Source organism: Lepisosteus oculatus, chromosome 4 (assembly GCF_040954835.1).
Source record: "Lepisosteus oculatus isolate fLepOcu1 chromosome 4, fLepOcu1.hap2, whole genome shotgun sequence".
Lineage (NCBI taxonomy): Eukaryota > Metazoa > Chordata > Actinopteri > Semionotiformes > Lepisosteidae > Lepisosteus > Lepisosteus oculatus.
The window spans coordinates 37,711,400-37,736,072 of record NC_090699.1 but is presented as its reverse complement, the minus strand read 5'-3'; the positions used below and the strand labels follow the sequence as shown (position 1 = coordinate 37,736,072).

The 24,673-nt window shown below is 34.0% G+C and overlaps 1 protein-coding gene and 1 long non-coding RNA gene across 4 annotated transcripts in view; one reads left to right on the top strand and one right to left on the bottom strand.

Moving 5' to 3' along the window:
- Positions 1-24,673, top strand: part of sorcs1 (sortilin-related VPS10 domain containing receptor 1) — a 231,540-nt gene that overhangs the window by 164,678 nt on the left and 42,189 nt on the right. For all 3 annotated transcript variants that reach the window (XM_006630828.3, XM_015347402.2, XM_015347403.2), the window contains exons 4-9: positions 3,170-3,328; positions 8,221-8,294; positions 15,461-15,525; positions 17,077-17,195; positions 19,726-19,815; positions 20,934-21,113. In XM_006630828.3, coding sequence (XP_006630891.2) covers positions 3,170-3,328; positions 8,221-8,294; positions 15,461-15,525; positions 17,077-17,195; positions 19,726-19,815; positions 20,934-21,113 — 687 coding nt within the window. The remainder of the gene's footprint in view (positions 1-3,169; positions 3,329-8,220; positions 8,295-15,460; positions 15,526-17,076; positions 17,196-19,725; positions 19,816-20,933; positions 21,114-24,673) is intronic.
- The window catches only part of LOC107077384 (uncharacterized), a 41,942-nt gene continuing 21,487 nt past the window's right edge, over positions 4,219-24,673 (bottom strand). The window contains exon 4 of the long non-coding RNA XR_001478430.2: positions 4,219-4,403. This is a non-coding gene — a long non-coding RNA (uncharacterized lncRNA). The remainder of the gene's footprint in view (positions 4,404-24,673) is intronic.

The following is a 24,673-nucleotide window of genomic DNA, read 5'->3' as shown; positions in this document are numbered from 1 at the left end:
GATTTTAAAAATATGAGCTATGCATAACGTGAATCGCTGTGATTAAAATAACATGCACCAGTGATTTGTTAACAATACCAGTTCTGTTTTCTACTCTGCGAATTAAGTATTTTTCCAACAACTGTTTCTCAATCTTTGTTTATCCCAAGTGTGTGTCTTCACTTGATAAAGTGAGACATTTCCCCCTTCTTCAAAGATGGGAAGAAGGAAAATAAACTTTTAAATTACAATTCTTTGGTACTCCACACAGACCTCCCTCAGAGTCTTAGGCATAGATATAAAAAAGTTTTTCTTCACTTTTTTAAAATCTACTTTGTTCAACAGATCAAAAGAAAAGGTTATTTTGAGCAACATTATTTTTTGGTTTTCTATGATTGATGATTATGAATTTACACATGTTTTACCTTTGTCTTGTACAACAAAAAAGGCACTAGCTCCTGTTCAATATACTGTACATGTATATTGAAAGAAACCTTTGGCTTTTTACATTTTTGTAGAAAAATGGTTCTAATAAGTAAAGCAGATAATGATCGTAAAAAAATAAAAGCTTGCTTTTTTGTTTCCACTTACTGATTTTCTATGCTAAAACCTAAAGAAACATACATAAATTGCAATACTATTTTTTATTCTGATCTGTTTCTTTTGTTATTGACTTTTACACACCTGGTGAACTTTTAAAATGAAGAATAAAAATGTGAAATCTAAACATCTGAAATAAGGAAATAATTTAAAAGGACATTTTAAAATATTCACTACAGAATGTACTGTTGTTTCAGTTTAGCCTGTAAGCTGTTTTACTCCTAGTGACCTATCGGTTGAATTCAAACAGTATGTGATCTGTAAATGCAAAGAGATCACTGAACAAAATGGATAGTATTAAATATTGAAAGAGGATTTGATCATATATAAAATCTTTGAATGAATGTTAAGGCCCTTATATAATCTACAAATTAGTCCACAAATCTACAAATTGCCTCTCTGTATTTTTTTTTTACTGTTGACTGTTATTCTGCTGTAAATCATGAATATTCAGAGTCATTTTGCTTTTATATATATATTTTTTTTTACTTTATACAAAATAAACCTGAATTTGTGACTTTATGGTAAAGATGTTTTAATGTTTGCATTCTACAAGCCCAAGAATCACTATTCTAAAAGCTATTCTAAAAAATATATATTATGTATGATGTAATTTGTGTTAAAGGCATAATTATTAGGAGAAACTCACATGAAGTGGTGGCACTTGTTTGAATCAGATACTTGCAAACAAAAGTTTAAACAGTAAAAGGCTGATTGACGAAGCTGTAGATAAAGAACATAAAAAATGTGGAATGTTTCACAGTAGTTAAAAAAGGAGGTCATTACAACAGAAGAAGGAGGTATTGAACATCCCAGCATGAACTCCTCCAGACACCTACAGTATGTGATCAATTTAATGAGACACCTTGGGACAGACTGCTGAATGTGTTTGACCACAGTGACTAGATTTGTCAATAGCTCTTAGAAGTCAGTAATATGTGAACACAAGGTATTGCTATTAGCCATGAGCAATTCAGAGGCTTTCAAAGCAGGTGTCACGTCACTTTAAAAAACATTTACTTCAAAAACACTCTTTCAAATGCGCTTTGACCTTTTTCTTGCTTTAATTATTAAACAGCATATTGAACATTATGTATCCATTAATTATTAAGGACTTATTAAACTTCAATGTGTTTATCACAGTAAAACAGTTCTCTTAGTACAAGTACAAAAACAGATAATGACCATTCATATTTTGCTTCCTGGTACACAAAGAGATTCTGAGGTTGTGTGATTTTATTAGTTTTCTTTTTTTCATTTTGTTAGAAACTGGAATACTTCATGCTTATTGAACAAAGAAGAGTTTTGTTTACCCACGTTTACACTGTTAGCAAGGTCCTATGTTGTAATTGTGTGTAATTAAGATGGAAAACACAGAAATAATGCATCAATAATTATGAATACATGAGTACAAATACAGTAACTGCACAAAGAGAGATAGAAAGAAGGATCATCAGAATGAAGATGTGATATTTGCTAAAAGAACAATGTACTGTAATTAACAAGTCATTCTTTTTAGAGATGTTGTGTTTAACTTATTTGAATGAGGGTCAGAGTTAACCTGAATGTTGTTCTGTATAATGTCAATACATGTTTGAACTCATCTAAATGATAATCATAATACATGTAATGATTATAAGTGTTTGCTCCAATGTTTTTTTTTTGCCACATCAGTTTATGGTCAGGCCCTGCATGCTTTAAAGTAACTAAAAGCGAATAAAGTAGTTCTTTCAGCTAATCAATCATTTTGACCTTTTTAAAGATTATCACGATGTGTAGGTGAGTAAATTAAATTTCATTGCAGGTTAGAATGTATTTTATTTAATGGCATATTGATTGGAATTTGCTTATCCTATACCAAAAACATTGATTTGTTTTGCTAACCAATAGCTAAAGAGAGATTTAATCCTGTATTATCACATGAACAATTAACATATAAAAACATGTAGATATATATAGTACTTATACAACAACATATACTGTAGATACAGACATAATCCATTCCTTTTATCATTTCAGCTATAACTGCTGAAAGTATTGTGACAGTTTAGCCTTTCTTGGTGCCCCTTGTGTTTAAATTACATTAATGTATTTAAATACACTTGTCTTTAGTGTATTAAAATGACTATTAGTTTTACCTACTTTCTCATTCTTTAACATTTTATGTAGTTAAAATACTTAGTTTACTGTATTCAACATTATTTTAAGAGAAAAAAAGAAGAAAGCAACAGAAAAAACACCACAGCCAGATGGTATTATCTTGTAGAAAGATTTTTCCCTGTGTCTGCTTAATTTACAGTTTGTGTAAAGAGACCAATCAGTTAAAAAACATTTAGTTATATTTTGCTATACTGTACATTTTGTTGTCATGCAAAGTTTGTTGATTTCATTCTTGTTTATATTATTTTACCCACATTTCTTGGATCCTTAGATCCTGTATATTCTGTTATGAATAAAATCACACAAAATGCTGTTTTCCATAGGAATAATATGGTTTTTCAGCCAAACAGAATTTTAAATTGTATAGTCAAAGAAATAGCTTATCGTGCTTTCCTTGAATTCATGGTGTCTTTTATGGTATCCCTTTCAGATAATGCTGCTGACTGACCCAGAGATTGAAAGCAGCTTGCTCATCAGTTCAGATGAAGGGGCCACCTATCAGAAGTACCGCCTGAATTTCTACATTTTGAGCTTGTTGTTTCATCCCGAGCAAGAGGACTGGATTTTGGCATACAGCCATGACCAAAAGGTGAGAAATGTCAATCAGCTTTGCAGTGTCAAAGCAATATCTGATAGCTCTCAAACAAGGCAACCTGTATTTCAGATCCTGAACAAAAGATTGCCAGTCTCATTATTTTCTGTGCAAATGACATCCCAAGATCATTTGGAGTGATCTTTAACATTTACTGTATGGATTTTTAGAACATTTTTTACCTATTTTCACATATTTTTTTAGACAGGCAAAGCATTTAATTATGTAACCCTGTGCTTATTTATCAAATAAGCTAGGCATAAAATAGGCATAAAATATACTGACATCCAGGGAGAATTATTCCATTGATTATTATTTTTGCAAAATATGTACAGGCAATGCAGATGCACAGTTAGAAAGAAAAAGATGTGAAGTTTTATTTTGTCCACTGCCTTCCATATTATGTTATTCCAAACAGTGTACAATGAGTCTGAGTTCTCAAGGACTTTTAAGTTTTCTAAATTTACTACTTTCTTGAAATGTTAAATTACAGTGTTTGCTAAGTTTAAAACATACTACAAATGTGCGTGATCTATACTTTATTTAGTGTATTATCCTAGTGTAAATTAATTCTTCAGTATTTCTCTCTTGTTAATGATTAATTTAGACTGACAGTTTCTCCTTTGTAACTCAACTTCAAATTTGTCAGGTCCTAAAATGATGGCTTCATCTGAAATGTAATAACATATGAAGAGGTTAGTGGGTCCAGTAGAACCCACACTTCTTCAACAACAAGGGTTCAAAGTACCTGCCTAATGTTAAATTTACTGCTCTGTGGAGCACATCTTGTTAAAAATTGGTTTTGAAAAGTGGTATTTGCTGCCAGACCGTAGTAAAAAGACACACAATAAGTCAAAATGAAACCTGTATGACGTAAACTACTTTAATTTAATTGTCTTTTGTGATGAGTGCATTATTGCCCTATCCTTTCCAAAAGACTTGTGATCATTTTGCTGAGAGGATTTCAATCAGCTCCTTTGTTGATCTCAGGTAACTCAAGCAATCCTCTCCACTTCAGTCACCAAAGCTTCTTTGATGTCAGTAAGAACCTCGGAAACAGCCCTTATTGCTTCTGGAAAGATCAGAGAAGTAGACATTATATAAGACCGCTTGAGTGACAGTCTTTTAGAACTAAATGCCTCCTGTAGCATTCTCTATCCTTTATTTAATTGAAATGAAATCATATTTCAGAACCTAGTTTCAGATAAGTGACTGAGGATATCTTAAAAGTGCCTTGTAGTATTTTTTTCTGTACTGAATTACTTCTAATAATCCTTTTAACAATTTCATCATTTTCCACACTATACTTTGTGCTTCTTTTAAGTCTGAAAGGTTCAGTGAAGACATTATGTCTGGCACACCATATTGATATGTTTCTTTTTATTTTGTAGTTTTAAAGTTACATAAAATGGGTTGCATAGCAAGCAGAAATTCAGAAGAAAATAGATTATATTCCTTTCTCAGTTTAAATCAGTGTAATATAAATGATAGTGTTTCTGTCATTCTCGTTATTTGATAAGCATTTTTTTTGCTTCAGGAGGAGTAGAGTAGATGATATCTTCAAAATAGACATGTCTTTGTGTAGATATACTGAATTGATTTGTAACGTTGTGGTTTCTATATGCTGTTACCATATTTAATTTTATGTAACCACTCGTTACCACTGGTGCGTATGTCTACTTTTTAATATTTTAAATACCTTTCTCTACTTTTGAATTCATATGCAAACTTAATTATATCACTGGAACCAAAGCAGTGATATATAATACTATATGTGATGTTATTTCGTTTTTTCTCCTCATCTTTGCTACAAATTGAAAACAGCAAATGTAATAGGCTGGCTAAGCTTCATTTAACTCACATTAGGACTAATTTGTAGAAGACTAAAGGTTACAACTTTGCTATGTTACAAAATTACATTCATAAACCAGTATTGGGTTGTTATATGGTGTACAGCTGTTTGCTTAGAAAATTGGTTTGGGCCTTTATATTACAGAAACCTGGTACCTCCTTTGTAGGGCTGTGCTCAAACAGTAGTTGTCAAATCAGACTTTGATCACTAACTAGGAGTAAACTAGTCAGAAAATGTCAAAGCCAATGATTGATATAGAGTAGACCTAGCCTTATCTCCTCTCTTGTTAATATCGGATCTGGAGCTGCACATCTGTTTTTGTCAGAATGAAAGTAAAAATAATAACTGTTTAGTATTGGACTGAGGTTCATGGGCAATAGGGTTTCAATGTATAATAGCTGGTCTATACTGTATATAACAGTATATACTGTAAGTACTGTATATACTTGTACAGTATATTCAGTCAAGCTATTCTGGGACATTTCAAAAGGATTCCTGCTGGTCTGAATTAGATGGTAAACATTTCTGATGTAGCAAGCAAATCATAAGAATCTTAAGGAAGAAATTCCCTACATTTCTAAAGGATCCCCAAATATTTCACACGAAGAAGTAGACCCACTTCATTCACTCCGAAGCGAACTACCCATCTGGGTGACGTGTGCCAACAATCCAAAAGAGAAAGTGAGAAACTCCTTTACCAACTGAACTGAGGCTCCACTTTAGAAAGGCCTACATTCCTAAAGGAACATAGGAATTTAACCAGGACAACAGGTTTAACACCCCTTTTCTTTTGAAAAGTACCATGCAATCATTAATGACCAAGCAGTCATATCCTCAATTTAATTTCTCTTCCAAATGACAAAATCCCAGCACTGTATCCTTGTGTGGGCATTGGTTTAGAAATACTCTTGCAGAGTGAAGATCTCTACCTCCTTTTATACAAATACTACTTGCAGCACATACAGCATCTATAAGCACCCAACACAGCATTGGCCAGGCTTATCTTTTTTTAGCTTACAAATCTAACAAGATCAAGCTAACAGATGGTAGTGTTGTTTTCATGAGATTAACTCCATATAGGAATTAAATTAACTTTAGAAGCAGGTGATGTCAACGGTTTGTGATTTACACATTTTTCCATATGTCGCTAAATCTATTTAAGCAGGAATTTAGCTGTTCAACCTACAGTATGATTGACCCCCTAAAACCATTGACTACCAATTATCCAGGAAATTAGCTGCTTTAAATAGAAATATTTCTTCTTGTTTCACTTATTCCCATTGGTTATAGTTATTTTCAAAATTTACCTAAGAAGATAAACAATTGCAGTGACTGCAATTACAAACTTGAAGCATTCTCACATCAAAGAAGGAGGATGTACAAACTACTGTACTGTATTCTTTTTCACAAAAGCCCTTCATTGAAACCTAGGCATGGATGTGAAATAAAACTTTTTTAAAAAATTTAATTTCATTCACATTTCTGTGAAGTGTAATATCCTTGATGCATCTTTTGCTTTGGAAAGATTTTTTTGTGTTTATACAAAAGATCAAGACAAAATCATTGCTTTTTTGACTCACTGTATTTTGAAGTATTAGTGTGCTTGTAGATGTCCTGTGCTTCTATTGTCTCTTACCTGCTCACCAGGATCTGTCAGGATCAGGAATGAGAAATTGAATGATTTTCTTGGGATATCCTTTCCATTTTGCAGGTTCTTTATATTGCAGCTCTTTTTATCCTTTCAGCCTCCAGATTTGGGTGTCTTATGCTTGAAATATCATGGAGTAAATCGCTTACAAAGGCGTTCAAAATAAAAAAAAATAGTTTCTCCCTGCATTTTTTTAAATGTCCTGTATAGCTAGACAATCCCACAAAGGCCTTATTTTCTTCATGTGAGACTTGTTGCTTCTGAATCTTTTGAATGCCTGTAATATAATACAAGCTAATTATTAACTAAAAACACTCATTAACCTGCCGGTGTTATGTTATTTAATGGAGTTTATAACAAAAGAGACGACAGCAACCAAGCTCAATCAGACTCAGCTGTCAGTAATTAGTAAATGCTCCAGACAATCCATTCCTCTCCCAAATGCTATAACTGCCTATGAGATCCCCATCTCTCTCTCGTGCATGCCTCTTGATCCCACCTCCACCCCATCTCTACATCTGCAGCTACCCCTTAGTCACCCTGTTTGGGGGTCCTGGCCTCCTGGTCCTATGGCCAGGAGGTTAGCCCTCAGCCAAGCGGGTTAAGCCACAATTTCGCTCCATGATGCTTTCATCTTGGGTGTTGTCATTCCTCGTGAATTCATTTTTGTTGTTGTTGCTGCCCAAAATAGAATTCAGTGTTTGCAGTTTTTAAAGCTATAAGCAAAGTCGTAATGTTCATTCATTTTACAGAATGCAGATTAATTTCTATACATGTGTAGTTTAATTTCTCCCTCAAAAGGATTTTCTCAAAATATTGTGGAATCACAACCCCACTACAACTGATTTAGTTTTTTAAGAAGTTAATTGTGAACTAGTAGCCATAATAGAAAAAAGAATGTATCATCTTCCTATTTTTTCTTAGTAATTGTTTTCAATGCGCTCAACATATACTGTAATGTAGAGTACTGTCATTGGGAGAGTTCTTTAATTTCATTCTGCAGTGTTTTAGCATTAAATAATGCCTTGTAAGAAAAGTATCACATTTGTAGCAAGAAAATATTGTATAATTATGGAAATAAAAATGATACAGTGGTTAGCACTGCTGCTTTGCAGTGCGGATGCCTTGGGTTCAGTTCTCTGTGAAATTTGTATGTTCTCCTTGTGTTTGTATGGGTTCCTTCCCACTGTGCCAAGATATGCAAGACTGATAAGTTAATTGGCTTCTGAGAAAACAGGTCAACTGAAAATCAGAAATGTACAAAATAAGCAAACATGCTCTGTACAGACAAAGTTCATCTAATGACATTAAACTCATATTTTGTATTTTGTAACAAATATTTATACTGGACTATGTTTCTAATAGTCTTTGTCTTTCTTTGTTCCTCAGCTCTACAGCTCCGTGGAGTTCGGGAGGCGGTGGCAGCTGGTCCATGAAAGAGTGACCCCTAACCGATTCTACTGGTATGAAATAAAATCTTAAAGTGCTGGTTGCTCAGGAGAAAAATAAATGCATGTTGAGATCCTGTAATTCATAATTCCATATCCTGGCCCTCTTTTCTCCAGGTTTAAAAAAAAATCCATTTTTGTCATTCATGCTCCGCCTTCTGCTGCATAAACCCAGTCCAACAGACTTTATAGGTAACCTTTAACTAAACCAAACCATTACTATACCATATAGGATTTAGCACAATTTGATTGTGATCAATTTCAAGGTGATTTGTTAAATAATGTATGTGAATAGAAATTAAGAAAGCAGCAGAAATACATTTATTTGAAGTAACTGAATTTGACAGATATGTATTAAAGGCAAATAGTGTCAAATGAAAATGGATACTGTGCTAAAATCGAATGTGGAGTAGTGACTCGATGGCAGTGAGTTTTGGGTACCAGAATGGGTAAGGGACTGTATGAATGCAACGACTGAAATTACTGAAATGTAGTTCCCTATTTGTCCACCAGAGGGTAGCAAGTCCAATAATGCAGCCTACAATAATAGGTGACCTGCAGGGAAGCTGTTACAAAAACATTGTTTGAAATAGTCAGAAGGTTAACAAGACATACTGTAGCAACTTTAAGACTGATGTACATGGGTATACTGTATGTTTCCTGAAGTCTTTTATTTTTAAAACAGAAACAACAAGTGTGGCACAGTTCAGATGTGTAAGAACATGTTATGCTATCTATTTTTATAGTGTGACAGTATATACTTTAATTGTTTCATGCATTTCTGGCACACACATTTTAGTAAAAAGTATAGAGAAAAATATACATGCTCAGAAAGCAATACCTGTAAATAAGATAAAAAACTTCTTACCTTGAAAAAAATAAGCTATTACACATTAAACAATGGCAGAATTTTATTATACTTTATTACTTTAAATACCTCTTGTGATTTTTTTTGTGAGTATATCCTTGATTCAGGCTGGAACATTATGCACTGGTGTTTTACAGGTAATTGCCTGTACAGACGATTATGACTCTGTTAATGAATGAACCCATTAGAGCTAAACATTGCAAGCTCTAATGCCAGCATATTTTTCTTAAAATTGTAATTTTACACTACCACTAATCAATTACAATGTGGCAGATTATTTCTGGGCTATTACAATGACTTATTTACATTATTTTGTGAAGTCCACACAAATAGGCTTGAGAAAACTATAACATTTTCAAAATTGGAAATTAATCACATGATAACCTTGTCTTTCCAAATAAATTATACAAAGGTTACATTGTTCCCTTTATAGATTTATGTTTTTTTTTCTTTTTTGTCCTTTCATATTTTCATAATAATAAGTAATAATTTTGTATTATCTATTTCTTGAGTCAATCAACACACTCAACCTACTGTACATCATCCAAGGCTATTGAGACCTGGCAGAAGAGCTCTCAGTATTATGCATGGGAAAGAATGATATGCAGAAATAGTTTTTCTTCTGTCTTCTCAGAATATTGTTTTCATTTGTGTGGAAGTAAAACTACTTGTCATATCCTCCTGCATAGTGAATATACAGTAGGCCATTCCAGAGTACATCTGCTGCTCCAAAAATGATTTATCAATGTTTTTTTCAAATATAATTTGTACCACATTTGCTTATTAAAAGGCAAAGGAATAAGTTGTTCCTGCAAAGATGCAAGTGTTAATGTATGATTTCTTCGTGATCATTAGTGATTCTTCGTGATTATCTTTGTGCTTTCTTGTTTTTAAGCTGCTTATTGTTTTAATAGTGTCTGGTGCCAGCAGTGCTTTGCAATTCTGGCACAATTTCAAGAACATCAGCTGAACAGCTGATCTTTACCTCTCATAATGTTTAATACATCCAGTAGAAACAGTAAAACTCAAGTTCACTCCAGAAAATTGGTCTGTCTTACACAAATGCACATTTCTACATTGCTGCATTTTCCACGAAGGGGAGCCCTGCTTTTGTTGTTGATATTTGGCTAGTATTTCAGAAAGCTGAAGCAAAGCTTAGGAAAGTATCTAATCTATTTTTAACTTGGAAATGCAGCTCCTTTTTTTGCTTTTTTCTTTTCCTCTCTTCATATTTCTTTAGCTTTATGGATAGCTGGTTTCCCGTCTGCTGGATTGAAGCTGTCAAACCCAGTCATTTATAACATCGCTGCCTCAACTTCTTAAAAAGCTCTAGTAGAGCAATTCTGGAAGAACTGTCAAACTCGTAACAAGCTGCAGAGTGGGAGTCTAGAGGGCTGCTTGTTTAGCACATGTATAAGATTTATTATAAGGAATATGAGCTGCAGTGCTAAGGCTCTGGAAGTTGAATTCCCTGATGGAAACTCCACCAATAAAAGGAATTGAACTACAAAGCAATTACAGACTGCTGAACAGGGCAAGTCTGTAACTTTTATTACAGCACAGAGATGAAAAACGTAAGAAATCTCGCCTTCCTGACAACAGACACAATTAATAAAATCAGGAAATATTGAAGAGGTAGTGCCACTTTGCCTTTTTTTTAGCAATCCATCACCTGACAGCAGGTGAATGAAGATGACCAAATCATCATCTCCTACCTTCCTGTCAGCCTATCACAATGCTTTACAGCTCCTTACTGGAACACTTGTTTTGGTCAGTGTTTAAACAAAAGCATTGCTAATTTTAACCACAGTATTTTAAACTAAATTTATTTTAGTTCTAATCCTGTACTTAAGATGGCATATGTTTAACCAGTCATAGTCATTCTGGGGTAGATAATGTGAATACTGTTGCCACAATAGAAAGGTGAAATAGGTGTATATTTTTTTAAAGATAAAAGGCATGAACTTTAATTTTTTCTTGTTTTTTGTGTTTTGATTTGGAATTTCCAAACTTGCAATCAACAGAAAAAAATTAAATATATATATTTCCAACAACTCTCAGTTACAAGTCTAATTTGTATGAGATGGGTATATACTGTACTGTAGAAATGGTACATGTAGACTTTAATGGGAAGTCTAAGAATAGGAGTCAGAATGTATATCCAGTTGAATTTCCTGAGGCATGGACTTACATTATATAATTTACTATCAAGAATATTATTGTGTAATTTCTGGATCTCAGGTTTACTCAGAAAAAATCAATAAAACATTTCTGTAAGTATATACTGTATATATAAAATAATAAACCTGTTGGAACTAAATAACAGCAAGCAATTTGTAACATACATTAAAAGAGAACCTTATCAAAGTTTGGGGACTTTGAAATTTGGTAAAAACCTGAGTAATTTAAATTGATGAAAACTTTCAAAACCCTTACAAAATGTACAACATGGGATTAATGTGTATTCATTTGGATATGGGATGCAGAACAGATGTCCAGCAGATGTTAATTAAAATGGTATATGCATTTCTGTGAAGGAAAGTTACTTTTTTCTGCCTAAAAAGCATAGATGTGTTGTAGCACACGCCTTTCACATGTTTCAACAAAAAAATGCTCCAGTGTTCCTTCATATACTGTAGCTTGCCTAGGCATCCGAGTCTCCAGAAAACTAAAAAGTAGGTCATTGAAGAAGAGGTGGTGCAGCCGCAAAGTTTAATCCACCAATGCTTCCAATAAGTGTCCTAATTATCTGTCTCGTTGAAACAGGCAGAGTTCCCTCTTTGTTTGTACTTTGGTTGAAGTTGTCTTTCTGATTCTGAAGTCTTTTTAATAAATATTTAATCTTACACAGATTTTTCATCAAAAAGCAGAAAGGAGGATTTGGTGAATACACTGTAATGCCTGTAGGCATTTTTAGTGAGCAGATAAATGAGCGTCTCATTCTAACGAAAGGCTCTGTTCTGCTGTTCTGTCAGAAACCAAGGGCAGCCTTGAACAATAAACTTGGGGACACTGTAGCTAAAATCTCTGGCTCTTTTTTTACTTCAAAAGATGTGGAAGGCTGGATCAAATATTTATCTTCATTCTAAAAAAAACATTAAAAAACTTCCTTATACCATTATTTTTATGAAGTACTGAAAATTTGAAAGTATTTAAAATTCTGGCAAACATTGTGAACATTTACCTTGATATAAATTCCTCCTTCCTTGATTTCTTTAACCTCTCCAGCTCAGAAACCAGTCTTTCAGTTCTGAAACTCCATAGAGATTTCTATATCATAATTGCTGACCCCAGAGTTCATTTTGTTCTTTGTCATTACTGTCCTTTATGTTCCCACCACATCTTGAGCCCCAGAACAAAGTCAGAACAATACAAATACTGTAGTGTGACAGAGGCACAGTCTGCAATTGAGAATTAAAAGGGGGAAAGGAGAACAAGCATGTTCAACTGCAATATGATTTTTTTGCACCAAGAATTGCTTTAGGTAATTCTTTGTACATTTTTTTATTTGTAGAATATTTCGAAGGTAGTGATAACTTTGTCAGTACCTTGGAATGTCCGGGAAACTTTGGATTTCCAGTCCATTTGAACTCTTAGCAACTAAACTGAATCAATTATTTCATTGTGTATGTAAATACTCTCTTTCCAGTTCTTTACGGAGGAATTTGGGTAATCTTTAAAACATGCTGGATTTGTGTCTTTCTATGAGTAGCAATGAGTGGCACTGCTCTAATAAAAGTATGGTTTTAACAATGCAGTTGTTCAAATGTATTAAAAGTGATCTATTTTATTAATTAAATAAAACACCTTAAATGCTACAGCAGTAATCCTTTAAGCTGAGAGCACAACCTCTTTATTAAGAAGTACATTTGATTAAGAAAAACAATCAAAAGCTTATTATCCTAATTTAAAGGCTTAGATACTGTACATTTTGCGGGTTTTATTGGAATGAAGCTTTTAATAAAAATGAATGTTTTTTTTGTCTTTTGTTTAAATTGAAGGCACTACCATACAAAGAAGTTGCTTTCTCAGACTAAAAGATTAGAAAAACAGTAAATATCGAGATTGCACATGGATGCAACCATTAAAAGATGTGCATTGCCACTGTGCACAGCTACCAAAGCTGATTGTTAAAAAAGTAAAGTGGATTATAAAGCACAAGAGTTACTTTAAAATACATTGCATCATATTGATCTGGTTCTCTTTCTAGAAGTGTCGAAGAAATTCTTTTATTTCAACACAAATACATGAGGTATACATAGAAGTACAGCACTGCACGAAAGTATTAGATTTGAATTGTCTGATTCGTTTCTCTCAGTTTTTCTTTCTGTATGGCGAAACATACTATTATGGTAATCTTCTGAAACCATTTTGTTTTAAAATGTCAGTTAATCCTACCTGATCTATATGATGAAATACAAAAATAATCCTCTAAACTTTACTAATGTGTATAGAGGATCAAATGATTTTAATGATGAGAACACTTGAAAATTTTATTATATACTGTATGTTTGGTCAATGTGAGAGATTATGTACTACTATGCATCATATTGTCTGTTTATATATGATTTACCTTTAGCTGTTGTGATCAAGCATTTGAAATTTCCATTCTTTATGACTCAAAGTTTGCTAAAACAAGATTGATTTCTTCCAAAAAAAAGTAGAAATTGTGATGGTAATTGAAAACTAGTAGAGACTTGGAATACATTGTTGATGCTTTGAAAATACATATATTGTAACTTCTCATTGCATTTAAAAGAAGAGTTTTGATAAGCAGTGTAGAGTAGGTATGCAAATATCTTATACAGTGCCTTGCGAAAGTATTCGGCCCCCTTGAACTTTTCAACCTTTTGCCACATTTCAGGCTTCAAACATAAAGATATAAATTTTTTATTTTATGTGAAGAATCACCAACAAGTGGGACACAATTGTGAAGTGGAACGAAATCTATTGGATTTTTGAAACTTTTTTAACTAATTAAAAAATGAAAAGTGGGGCGTGCAAAATTATTCGGCCCCCTTGCGTTAATACTTTGTAGAGCCACCTTTTGCTGCGATTACAGCTGCAAGTCGCTTGGGGTATGTCTCTATCAGTTTTGCACATCGAGAGACTGAAATTCTTGCCCATTCTTCCTTGCAAAACAGCTCGAGCTCAGTGAGGTTGGATGGAGAGCGTTTGTGAACAGCAGTTTTCAGCTCTTTCCACAGATTCTCGTTTGGATTCAGGTCTGGACTTTGACTTGGCCATTCAAACACCTGGATACGTTTATTTGTGAACCATTCCTTTGTAGATTTTGCTGTATGTTTGGGATCATTGTCTTGTTGGAAGATAAATCCAGGCCAGATTTGTGCAGTGTAAGACTGATTGTTGTCCTATGGACAGACTCTCCCACCTCAGCTGTAGTTCTCTGCAGTTCATCCAGAGTGATCATGGGCCTCTTGGCTGCATCTCTGATCAGTCTTCTCCTTGTCTGAGCTGAAAGTTTAGAGGGACGGCCAGGTCTTGGTAGATTTGCAGTGGTCTGATACTCCTTCCATTTCAAGATGATCGCTTGCACAGTGCTCCTTGGGATGTTTGAAGCTTGGGAAATCTTTTTGTATCCAAATCCGGCTTTAAACTTCTCCACAACAGTATTACGGACCTGCCTGGTGTGTTCCTTGGTCTTCATGATGCTCTCTGCGCTTTCAACAGAACCTTGAGACTATCACAGAGCAGGTGCATTTATACAGAGACTTGATTACACACAGGTGGATTCTATTTATCACCATCAGTCATTTAGGACAACATTGGATCATTCAGAGATCCTCGCTGAACTTCTGGAGTGAGTTTGCTGCACTAAAAGTAAAGGGGCCGAATAATTTTGCACGCCCCACTTTTCATTTTTTTATTAGTTAAAAAAGTTTCAAAAATCCAATAGATTTCATTCCACTTCACAATTGTGTCCCACTTGTTGGTGATTCTTCACATAAAATAAAAAATTTATATCTTTATGTTTGAAGCCTGAAATGTGGCAAAAGGCTGAAAAGTTCAAGGGGGCCAAATACTTTCGCAAGGCACTGTATGAGTAATTAATCTGCCACTGCAGAGTTGGAGGTCAAAGTTTTTGTTTTTCATTCAGTACTGATGACCAGCATCTACCTTTTAATTAATGGTATTTTAAGTGTTCCTGCACTTAACAGAGAAAGTATCTGTGGTAGAATAAATCAGAAGACAGACACTCCTGTTTTCTGAATACTACTACAATATGTACTAAGGTAAAGGGAGCTGTCGTCACCTTGAAATAACATTCTTTTGATATTTTTTTCACCGGTAGGTCAAAAACGGGTTTAGACAAGGAGCCTGGCCTAATTCACCTGGAAACCATTGTTTCAGAGGGACGTAAGTAATTTCATTCAGCCATTGCAGCTCCAATGCTTTCTGTTTTGCTCATGTTTATGTCTATAGAGCAAAAACTAGAGAGACAGAGATAGGGTGACAAAGAGAATCCTAATTAAAGTTGTGTTTCTGTAGTTTTAGACAGTTGACTACATATTTAAAGGTAGATCTCAGACTGAATAAATTTACCTTGAAAATTATCTTGAAGGGATTATCTTGAAAACATTTTATGTGCTTCACTAATTATAGGGCAACCAAGAACATTGGTCATGGTGCAGACAACACTTTGCTTTTAGTCTGACTGCCTGATTCTCTTTTTCCAAGAACAATGGTCAACAAGAACATTTTGCATAGACTGCGGGCAGGGAGGCGGATTTGTCAAGCTTTCTGATCACTACTTGGTCAGGATGGAGTACAAGTCAGACTAATTATCATAATTTAGATGTGACGGAAAGTAATCCACCTTCTATCAGCTGATTGATTGGGATTCATCAACTGGTGATATACTATTTGACCTCCTGTTTTGCTGTTGGGGTAGCTTTAGTCAACTGGGATTTGCTTGGCTTGTTGAGCAACAGTTGACCCTTTTCCAGGTACCTGGGATCTTTCAATAATGTCAGCACTGTTGAACACAGTTCATCAAATTGCTCCGACAGATGTACTGTACATGTTGGAGAAGTGTGTTCATAGTTTCTCATTTTCACTGTATTACAGGATGTTCAGAAGTAAACTGAGATGATAATTAATTTCTAAATTTAAAATAATAATACTAATCCTTTTAAAATTTGTTGTGTGCTGATTAGTGTTGTTGCCTCACAGTTCTACGTTTCTAGGTTAAATTCCTGGGGTACCTACAGGGCAAGTTGCACTGTGTTAATTGTTGCATGAAACGTATTCCTATGTGCTTGTGTTTATTCACATCCCTGCAAAAGACTAGCATACTTGATAAAGCCTAGGCTTACACCTTGTGCTTCTAGGATAGATTCCAGGTTTCTTTACCTCTTACCAGGAATAAGCAGTAGATTAGCAGAATAACAGTCATTTGCGGGTTATGTTATGATCCACCATATCAACTGCCCTAATTTAATATAAGAACTGCTCTGTACTCAGAAACTATGTCTTTTTATTAAACTATACTGTCACTGGAATGATAATTACATTGTATTTTGTTACAGTAGGTATAATCAAAAAGTTTCTCGCTTTACCATGCTGCTTGATCTAATTTTTAAATCCTTGGTCTTTAGCGGTTATGTATCTGATGTTATATTGCTGAAAGAGATTCAGTACCAGCATTTTGACGCCTGAATGTGAGGTTGTTTTTTTCATAAGGGCATTGGTATTGATCAGCTGGGGTTTTCAAAAAACTGTTAGCTTATGCTAAAGGACTTTTTTTTACTTCCTGCCCTGGAATTTTAGAAGAAAAAAAGCCATTGTTTTTTATGATTTGCTGTTTTGTCACTTCATTGATGCAATTAACGTAAGTCTCTGATTGAATGTCAGTGAAAGCTGTTCTCCTTTGGCTTAATATGATGATTCATTTGATATCTGTTTCAGAAGCCCAATATGTCACCTGCAAACTTCAAAACTGCACAGAGGCCAACAAAGGCAAACCGTTTCCAGGATACATTGACCCCAATTCCCTGGTGGTTCAGGATGAGTATGTGTTTGTTCAGGTATGTAATTGCCAAGTATGAAGTGAGGGAGGCAGTAAGCTGTGGACTAGAAAAGCTTAAATTTCAATGTCAGAGAACTGCCTAGGCTGTGTTCGTCAGTGCTTTACCCTATACTCCCCTGCAGAGCCACTTAAGGTCAATCCAATTGAGCAGAGTTGTCATACTGGCAGCTGCCTTTGTTGCAATAATTTACAAATTAAATCCAGCAGTAGGCAATGCCGCAGCAAGGGGAGGCCAGTCTTATCAAAAAGGCATGAGCATTAAAAATATATCATTTAATTTAGAAGCCAAACCAGCCCGACACCAGCATGAGTATGGAACATGTAATACAGTATAAGTAGGGCTTCTGGGTTTTGGCAGTTATTTTCCAGCTAGATACTGTACTTCTCTTTAAATCACAATATTTTTAAGTCATCACTGCTACTTAATTAAGAGAAAATAGTCAATGCTGTCTGTATTTTTTTAATAATGCTATTTATGAATTATTTACATTTTAATGTTGCATTGTAAGCATTTGCTATTTTCAGACAGCTAAACAGCTACTATAATACATTGAGGTCTATTTTCTGCTAAAATAATATTTTTCAGCAGATTCCTAGTTCAATAAGTGTTTAAAAATTCCAAAGTGTAGCAATAAAATAGCTTCTGGCTAAATAAGGTAGAATAACTTTGCTAAGACTTGGTAATAAGTGATTATAACCTTTCAATAAATATGAAGTTGATTGAAGACATATAAACTTAATGGGATCACATGATAAAAATTTAAAAATAATAGCCATGAATCTGAAATGAATTCCTGCTTCTGTGTAGTGTGTGTCTTTAAAAACGATATCTCATCGCCTGTAGATGTGTATTTATTCACTTAGGGGTCTAACAATATGAAGCAGAAAATTAATCCAAAATGACAACAATAATGAGGCACTCTTTGCTGTTTTAAAAGTATTAAAGTAGGAGGCAGAGGTATGAAAGAAAGGCTGTGGTTAATCTTCTAAAGTAATTATTTATTAAATATTTTATAATTGTTTTTAGATTCTCAAATTAAAATGCAGGAATTACATTGTCACGTCAGAACATTAGTGCTGGAGCATCAATTATTAGACGTTAACAACTGGTGTAGTCACTATTTAATTTCATAAATAGTAAAAATGGTCTTGAGATTATTGTGTTACTAGTTTGAATTTAGTGGTAGCAATATAACATTGTCCTGAGTTATGAGGCTTTTGCAAAATGTGGTGTTGTTATGGCACTAACTAGTGAAGTGGTAATAAATTCTGATTCTCTTTAAAATAATTGTATTACCTTTGGATAGATTCAGTTTTGTATAAAATTAGGAGTTGTGTTCCATCTTTACACCTTGGAGTGTATCTGGAAAATAATCTATATAAGCCAAAATAATACCAGAAAGACTGTTGTAACTGTAATACAGGAAAAGGTAACAAAAGATTAGAGGATGCATTGCATATAAATCATAAAATGTCATGTATTGTAGCTTAAAGCCAGTTTGTAGTTTGTTTTCCCTATTTCACTTTTGATAATTAAAATGTCCCCTCTTTTATCCATAATAGTATTCATTGTATTTTCATTATTGTATTTAATTATGGGCCAAGGGGTTTTGGTGTTTATGGGATGTTCGAAGATATAATATTGATTCGAGTGTAAGGCAATGAAGGAGAAAAAATGCCTGCTGAATGTGTGAATAGGAAAACGTAGAATGTCTTGACTTTGACAGCTGATTGATAGCACCTATTCCATAGTTTACTAGGAATATAGTATCTCTCCTTCTTTCATTGTAAGAGATAAAATGTACACAGGTACAGAAGCAAGAAAAATATTTTTTCTCAATCTGTATATTGCACAGGTATGACTGTGATCTTTATGATATATCATTGCCCTTTTCAGTTTCAATAATTTGATTATTTTATTAAACTGATTTTCAGTATCAAAACCCTAACCATTTTAAAATAATCTTTTTATCATGAATCCCTTCTGAAGAATGTCTTTTGAACCATCTATCCAGTGTCAGAAACCCCATGCGATGCCTCTTCTATTTAAAGACATGACAAATTGGAACCTTGAAGAAAATCTTTTAAAGTTAATTGCATTTGTATTTTAATTATTAATTGTACTGTAAATTAGTAAGCTTACTGACACTTCTGAAAAAAAATCTGAAAATGAAAATTACATTTGGTTTATTGGTGATTGGTGTGTTACAGTTATGTGAACCAGATTTATTATTGTATATTATTTTTCTCTAGATCTAAATACGTACCTGTACTTATGAAATGCCTGATTAGAGTTTCATCTTCCAACTGAATCACTGTGATTCATAGTTTGCAAAGAAAAAAGTTTAATTCACTTCCATTCTGTGCAGTCAATTCCAATATGTTGATCCAGTATCAGTATTTGGAGCTTTAAGCACTGAATAGATTCTTAGAATACATACCCTGTATGGTTCTGAAGGCTTCAGTGGACTTAAAGGTCATTTTGATAAAGGTGCAATAAAATGAAAAACTGATGTTTTGAATTCCAGGTGTCAACAGGAGGCCAGTCAGTTTACTACGTATCTTATAAAAGAGAAACATTTACACAAATGAAGCTACCAAAATACACTTTGCCGAAGGTAAGAATTTTTAACTGGTAATCACAAATCTCTCCTACTAAAAACATCTTCATTTAACGAATGGTAACCATATACACTGTTTGGTTCAGTCTAACATATTATGATGTTTATATGAACAGATGGATAGAAAAAGAAAAAATATAACATTGTATATGTTTCATATAGTTACTGTATATATTTCTAATTCCATAGAGATTTTTTTTTTTAGTTTTGAGCAGTACAAACGTGAAGTTTTCTACAGATTGCAAAAGGGTTCAGTACAATGAGTACCTAAGTTCTGCATTCATAGTACATATTTTATACAGTATGTACTGTATTTATGAGTAATGCATGTCTAATCTTAGAGCTTCATGTTATTGATATCCTTTCATGCAAATGTCAAGACAGCTATCATTAGCAAAAGGGTAGCCTGAAAACTACAGGATTTTCGAGTTCAAAATGTCATCCCCTTTAACCTTCTGTGGTGAGGAATCTGAACTCAAAATGTATCTTTTTAATGCCACTTCCATAGAGGACTTCCAGTATCAAAATATATAGCAATCTGATTCTTCCTCCCTGGGTTTTATCAGCATGGTTCCTAAATAGATTGCAGGGATTACTAGAGAAATAAGTTCCAGGTGACTTGAGCCCAGTCTGAGGTAGATAGCAATTTGCAAAGTACCTGCGTGTGCTCTGTAGTGCTTGCTGGGCTGACATGAAAAAAATCAGAGGTAATGAGAATATTATGTCTATCTTGAAATAGATTATCCAGTTTCATCGAACTGGTGCAAATTAGACTGGGTGTTGAAGGGTAGCGTGACTGATCTCAGCAAGTTTTTATACTCAAAGCGGGGGAGAGTACTATTGCAGACATCTTAGTTTTAATGGCATCTGGGCTTAAAACTCATATTATGTATATTATACTCACCAACAGAATTTTTTTGGGGAGATTTACTTGGTAATCTTCTGAAAACTGTATTGAAATTAAACCACAGGCAAAGAAAAGCAATATTTTCCCCACAAAATACAGTAACATCACTATTCCTTTTTTTATGTTTCCAAACATATAACAGTATCAGAGCATGGACCGCCAGCAGCTTCTCCCTAATGTAAATAACTTGAATGCTGTTGCTTTCCAGGATATGCATGTTATCAGCACGGATGAGTACCGTGTGGTAGCTGCCGTGCAAGAATGGAATCAGAATGATACCTACAACTTGTATGTCTCAGAGGCTCGAGGGGTTTACTTCACCCTGGCCTTGGAGAATGTCATGAGCAGCATGGGACCTGAAGGGAACATTATGATTGATCTCTATGAGGTATGTAGCACTGAAAGCCGGCTAATCTTGCTGATTGTATCTACACACATCCATGTGCCCTGAACTGAAGCTTTGTATCAAGCTTCCCTTGTGGTTAACGTTGACAAATGACTGTGCTGCATCATGCTAGATAATACTACAGATCACTGAATGACATCACTACAGTTGTTGTCTCCTTCAAGTCAAAGGATCCTTAAATATTTTTCCATTGCTAAAGATCAAGATCTACTGTACATCTATTAATGCAGACTTTGGGATGAAATGTCAATAATTTCAGAAGAATCCATAAACTGTTAAACTTTAATGCCGCTCATGAGCTACTGTATAGTGCATTATTAGTCACTGCTTTCTTCATTTTCATGGTGCTTTTCAGTGGTAGCCAGTGATTAAAGTTTTGGTAGATATGCAGTTTGTAAAATTATGAATATTAATATTTATTGAAATCATAATGATAATAACAATAACCCGTGTGTTATTATTGTTTTTTATTTTGTATGAATAATTGTACGATTCTAATATGATTATACCTGTGGCTATTCTTATTAATTAAAGGTTATTTTTCTGGATTCTTTCATCAATAAAATAAAATACAATCTTTGTATTTCATCACACTTAGTAGCAAATGAATGTTGTCAATTGTGAAGTAAATGTGTCTTATCCAGTCTATCAGCACTTACAATAGTTGGCTCTATAGCTTGATCAGAAATAAACCACTATCAATCTGAGTAGTGATGTTAAACGTTTCTTCTAATTCTAATTGGGTGGCTATTCCCACATGTATTTCAGAACTTTATGGGTTGTGCTAACACAGAATTGTTTCAAATCTTTCTAGCCTTATTTTTCCCAAGCCATATTTTCTTTTCACATTTGAGTAATTACCCTATTAGAGGGCTAATGAGGTTCTGAATGTTCAACCTCCGACTTTTTGCAAAGGTTAACGGAATAAAAAATAATGCGGTAGGTTTTAGGATAGTGTTTCGCTGTACAGCATTCAACGCGATTACGAATAAACATAGAAAGTAAAAATACAATATGCAGGAAGATAATTTTAATAGCAAATAGAAAACTGTGACATATGAATATTGTATGTGGTAAGGCAAGGGGCAAAGATGAATGGGCTCTTCACTTTCATAGAAAAGGCATTAAATGAAAGTTCATTTATTCAATTCTTCTTCACTACAGTAGATATACTGTATGCCATAGTCCTCTATGAATATGAAAACATTAATTCAACTTCAAAATTCAAAATTCTTTTCTGTCTCAGTGTCCAGGGAATATGTGTTGTCTCCCATATTAATGTTTAGACATGCAGTAGAAAGAGTATGTCCATACTGTACTACTACTGCCACACTGTCAACGTGTTCACTTGCCTGTATTGATGGCTTTACAGATTAATCTTATCGACTTTGGTTTACTAAAAACCTCTTGCTTAACTTGACATAGTGCAAAACATATAATAAATTTGCCCATAACTGTTGCTGTTTTTTGTGTGTTTGAGACATTTTTTTTTTTTGCTCCCATCCTTCTCATTATTTTGGGTCTTTTATTTTCCGTAATGAGCAGCCATCTGTGTTACTTTCATACGTTCACTGGGAATCCAAAGAGGTCTTGATTTATATTGATCACTCTTGATCATTGAAAGGTGAGGAGGAATCTATTGACAAAGCCAAATCAGGACAGCCAACATCATAGCTCATCTGCAATATGTTTTGTGCAAATGTCTTCATATAAAATACGTTTTTTAGTAAAGGGGAGATTTTAAAATATCTACTGTATGTAATTGTGATAGATACATGGAGGGGAAGATTCATTTATGCTTTTAAGAATCAGATCAATTTTATATAAGAAGTACAGTACATTAGATTAATATATATTTATGTTTTTTCGTTAGGGCTCTTGTTTTAAAATGTATGTCTTCATAAATGGTGTTCTGTAAAATGATACTTTTTAGATAAAATCTTAATTGCTATGGATACCTTTGTGCAGTTCTTCTGATATTGGTTGTCTAGGTTTTTCCTAACAAGGAAAAATTATCCACTACAAGTTGCACAGAATTTATTATGTTACATTCAGGACAGATTAATGTTAGTCTGATAAAAGTGACATTAAAAGATACTTAAAAATGAAATACTTGGCTTTTTGACATTAGTGAAGATATATTAACTATAATCAAGTCATCAGTTTTGAAGTTTGATTTCTAAATTATGAGACAAGAAAATACTGTTCAAAATACAGATACTGTATTTATGATTTCTACAGTTATTTTAATACCAACTGTAGAAATGCATATCAGCGCTTCAGTACTTCTTAGTCTGTATACATTCATTTTATGTAATTTGATTTTTGTATTTAATTTCCCAAGTTTAATTTCCCATTGTAGAACTTTTGCTGTCACTTCAATCTTTATGGTATTAAATGTTTATTAATCCATTAGTGCTTCCCTGCACTAATCAGAACCTGTGCCGCTCATTAAATTTTTTGGGACTGGCAAAAACCTAGAAAGGCAGAGCACAGACATTAACTAACCAGCCTTCAGTATTTTCTTAACTGGTCTATTATTGGTCATTTCTGTTCTGCATACCTGTACTGTTTACTTAAAAAACAATAACATCAGGGAGCAATATGTACAGTACAGTATCAAGACACTCGGCACAATGATGTGAAATGCACAGAAGCAATGTCTAGTATTCGTATTGAGTATCCCCAGATTTAAATCCAATAAAGATGGTTTGGCACTCCCTCAAAGACTGCATTCAAGAGACAGCAAAACCAACCACAAAGCAAAAACTTTTATTTTAAAAGCATTTATTATCAGCTACTACTACCAACAAAAGTATGCTGTGTAAATATATTTATGTTTATAAATTAGTATGGACATTTTATAAAATAACATATGGAAACTTTGATTATTTTTATTTTCCGATGCCAACATGTCCTTTTGTTACCCGGGTCCTTATTAATATTCCATCTTAGGTGGATTTAAAGAAGTATTAAAATACATTTAATGAAGCTACTGTTTTACTTGCATCTTAATCATCTATTGACCATCTATTGATCTATTGACTAAAGTCAACATGCTAAAGCACACCATGGTATACCACAGTGTGCTTACCAGTGAAACATGATTTGATGTGCATTCGGATCAGCACCTGTACTTTGTGAATGGATGTTAGAATTGAATCAAGAAAGCATGAACAGAATGAAGACTATCCAGTCATCCATTTCCTAACCACTTCATTCAATTTAGGGTGGAGGAGAAACTGGAGCATATCCCGGCAATGGGCACAAGGTGGGATACACTTTGGATGGGTCAACAATCCATCACAAGGCACACACAGACACAAGCACACACATTCACACACCCATTGAGGGCCAATTTTCCCAGAAGCTAATTGACTTAACAGTATGACTTTGGACTGTGGAAGGAAACTGGATCACCTGGCAAAAACCCACCGTGAACACAGAGAGAATGTACAGTACACGCTCCGCAAAGATAACATCCCAGGTCCAGAATTGAACCCAGGACCCCAGTGCTAAAAGGCAACAATACTAAACACTGT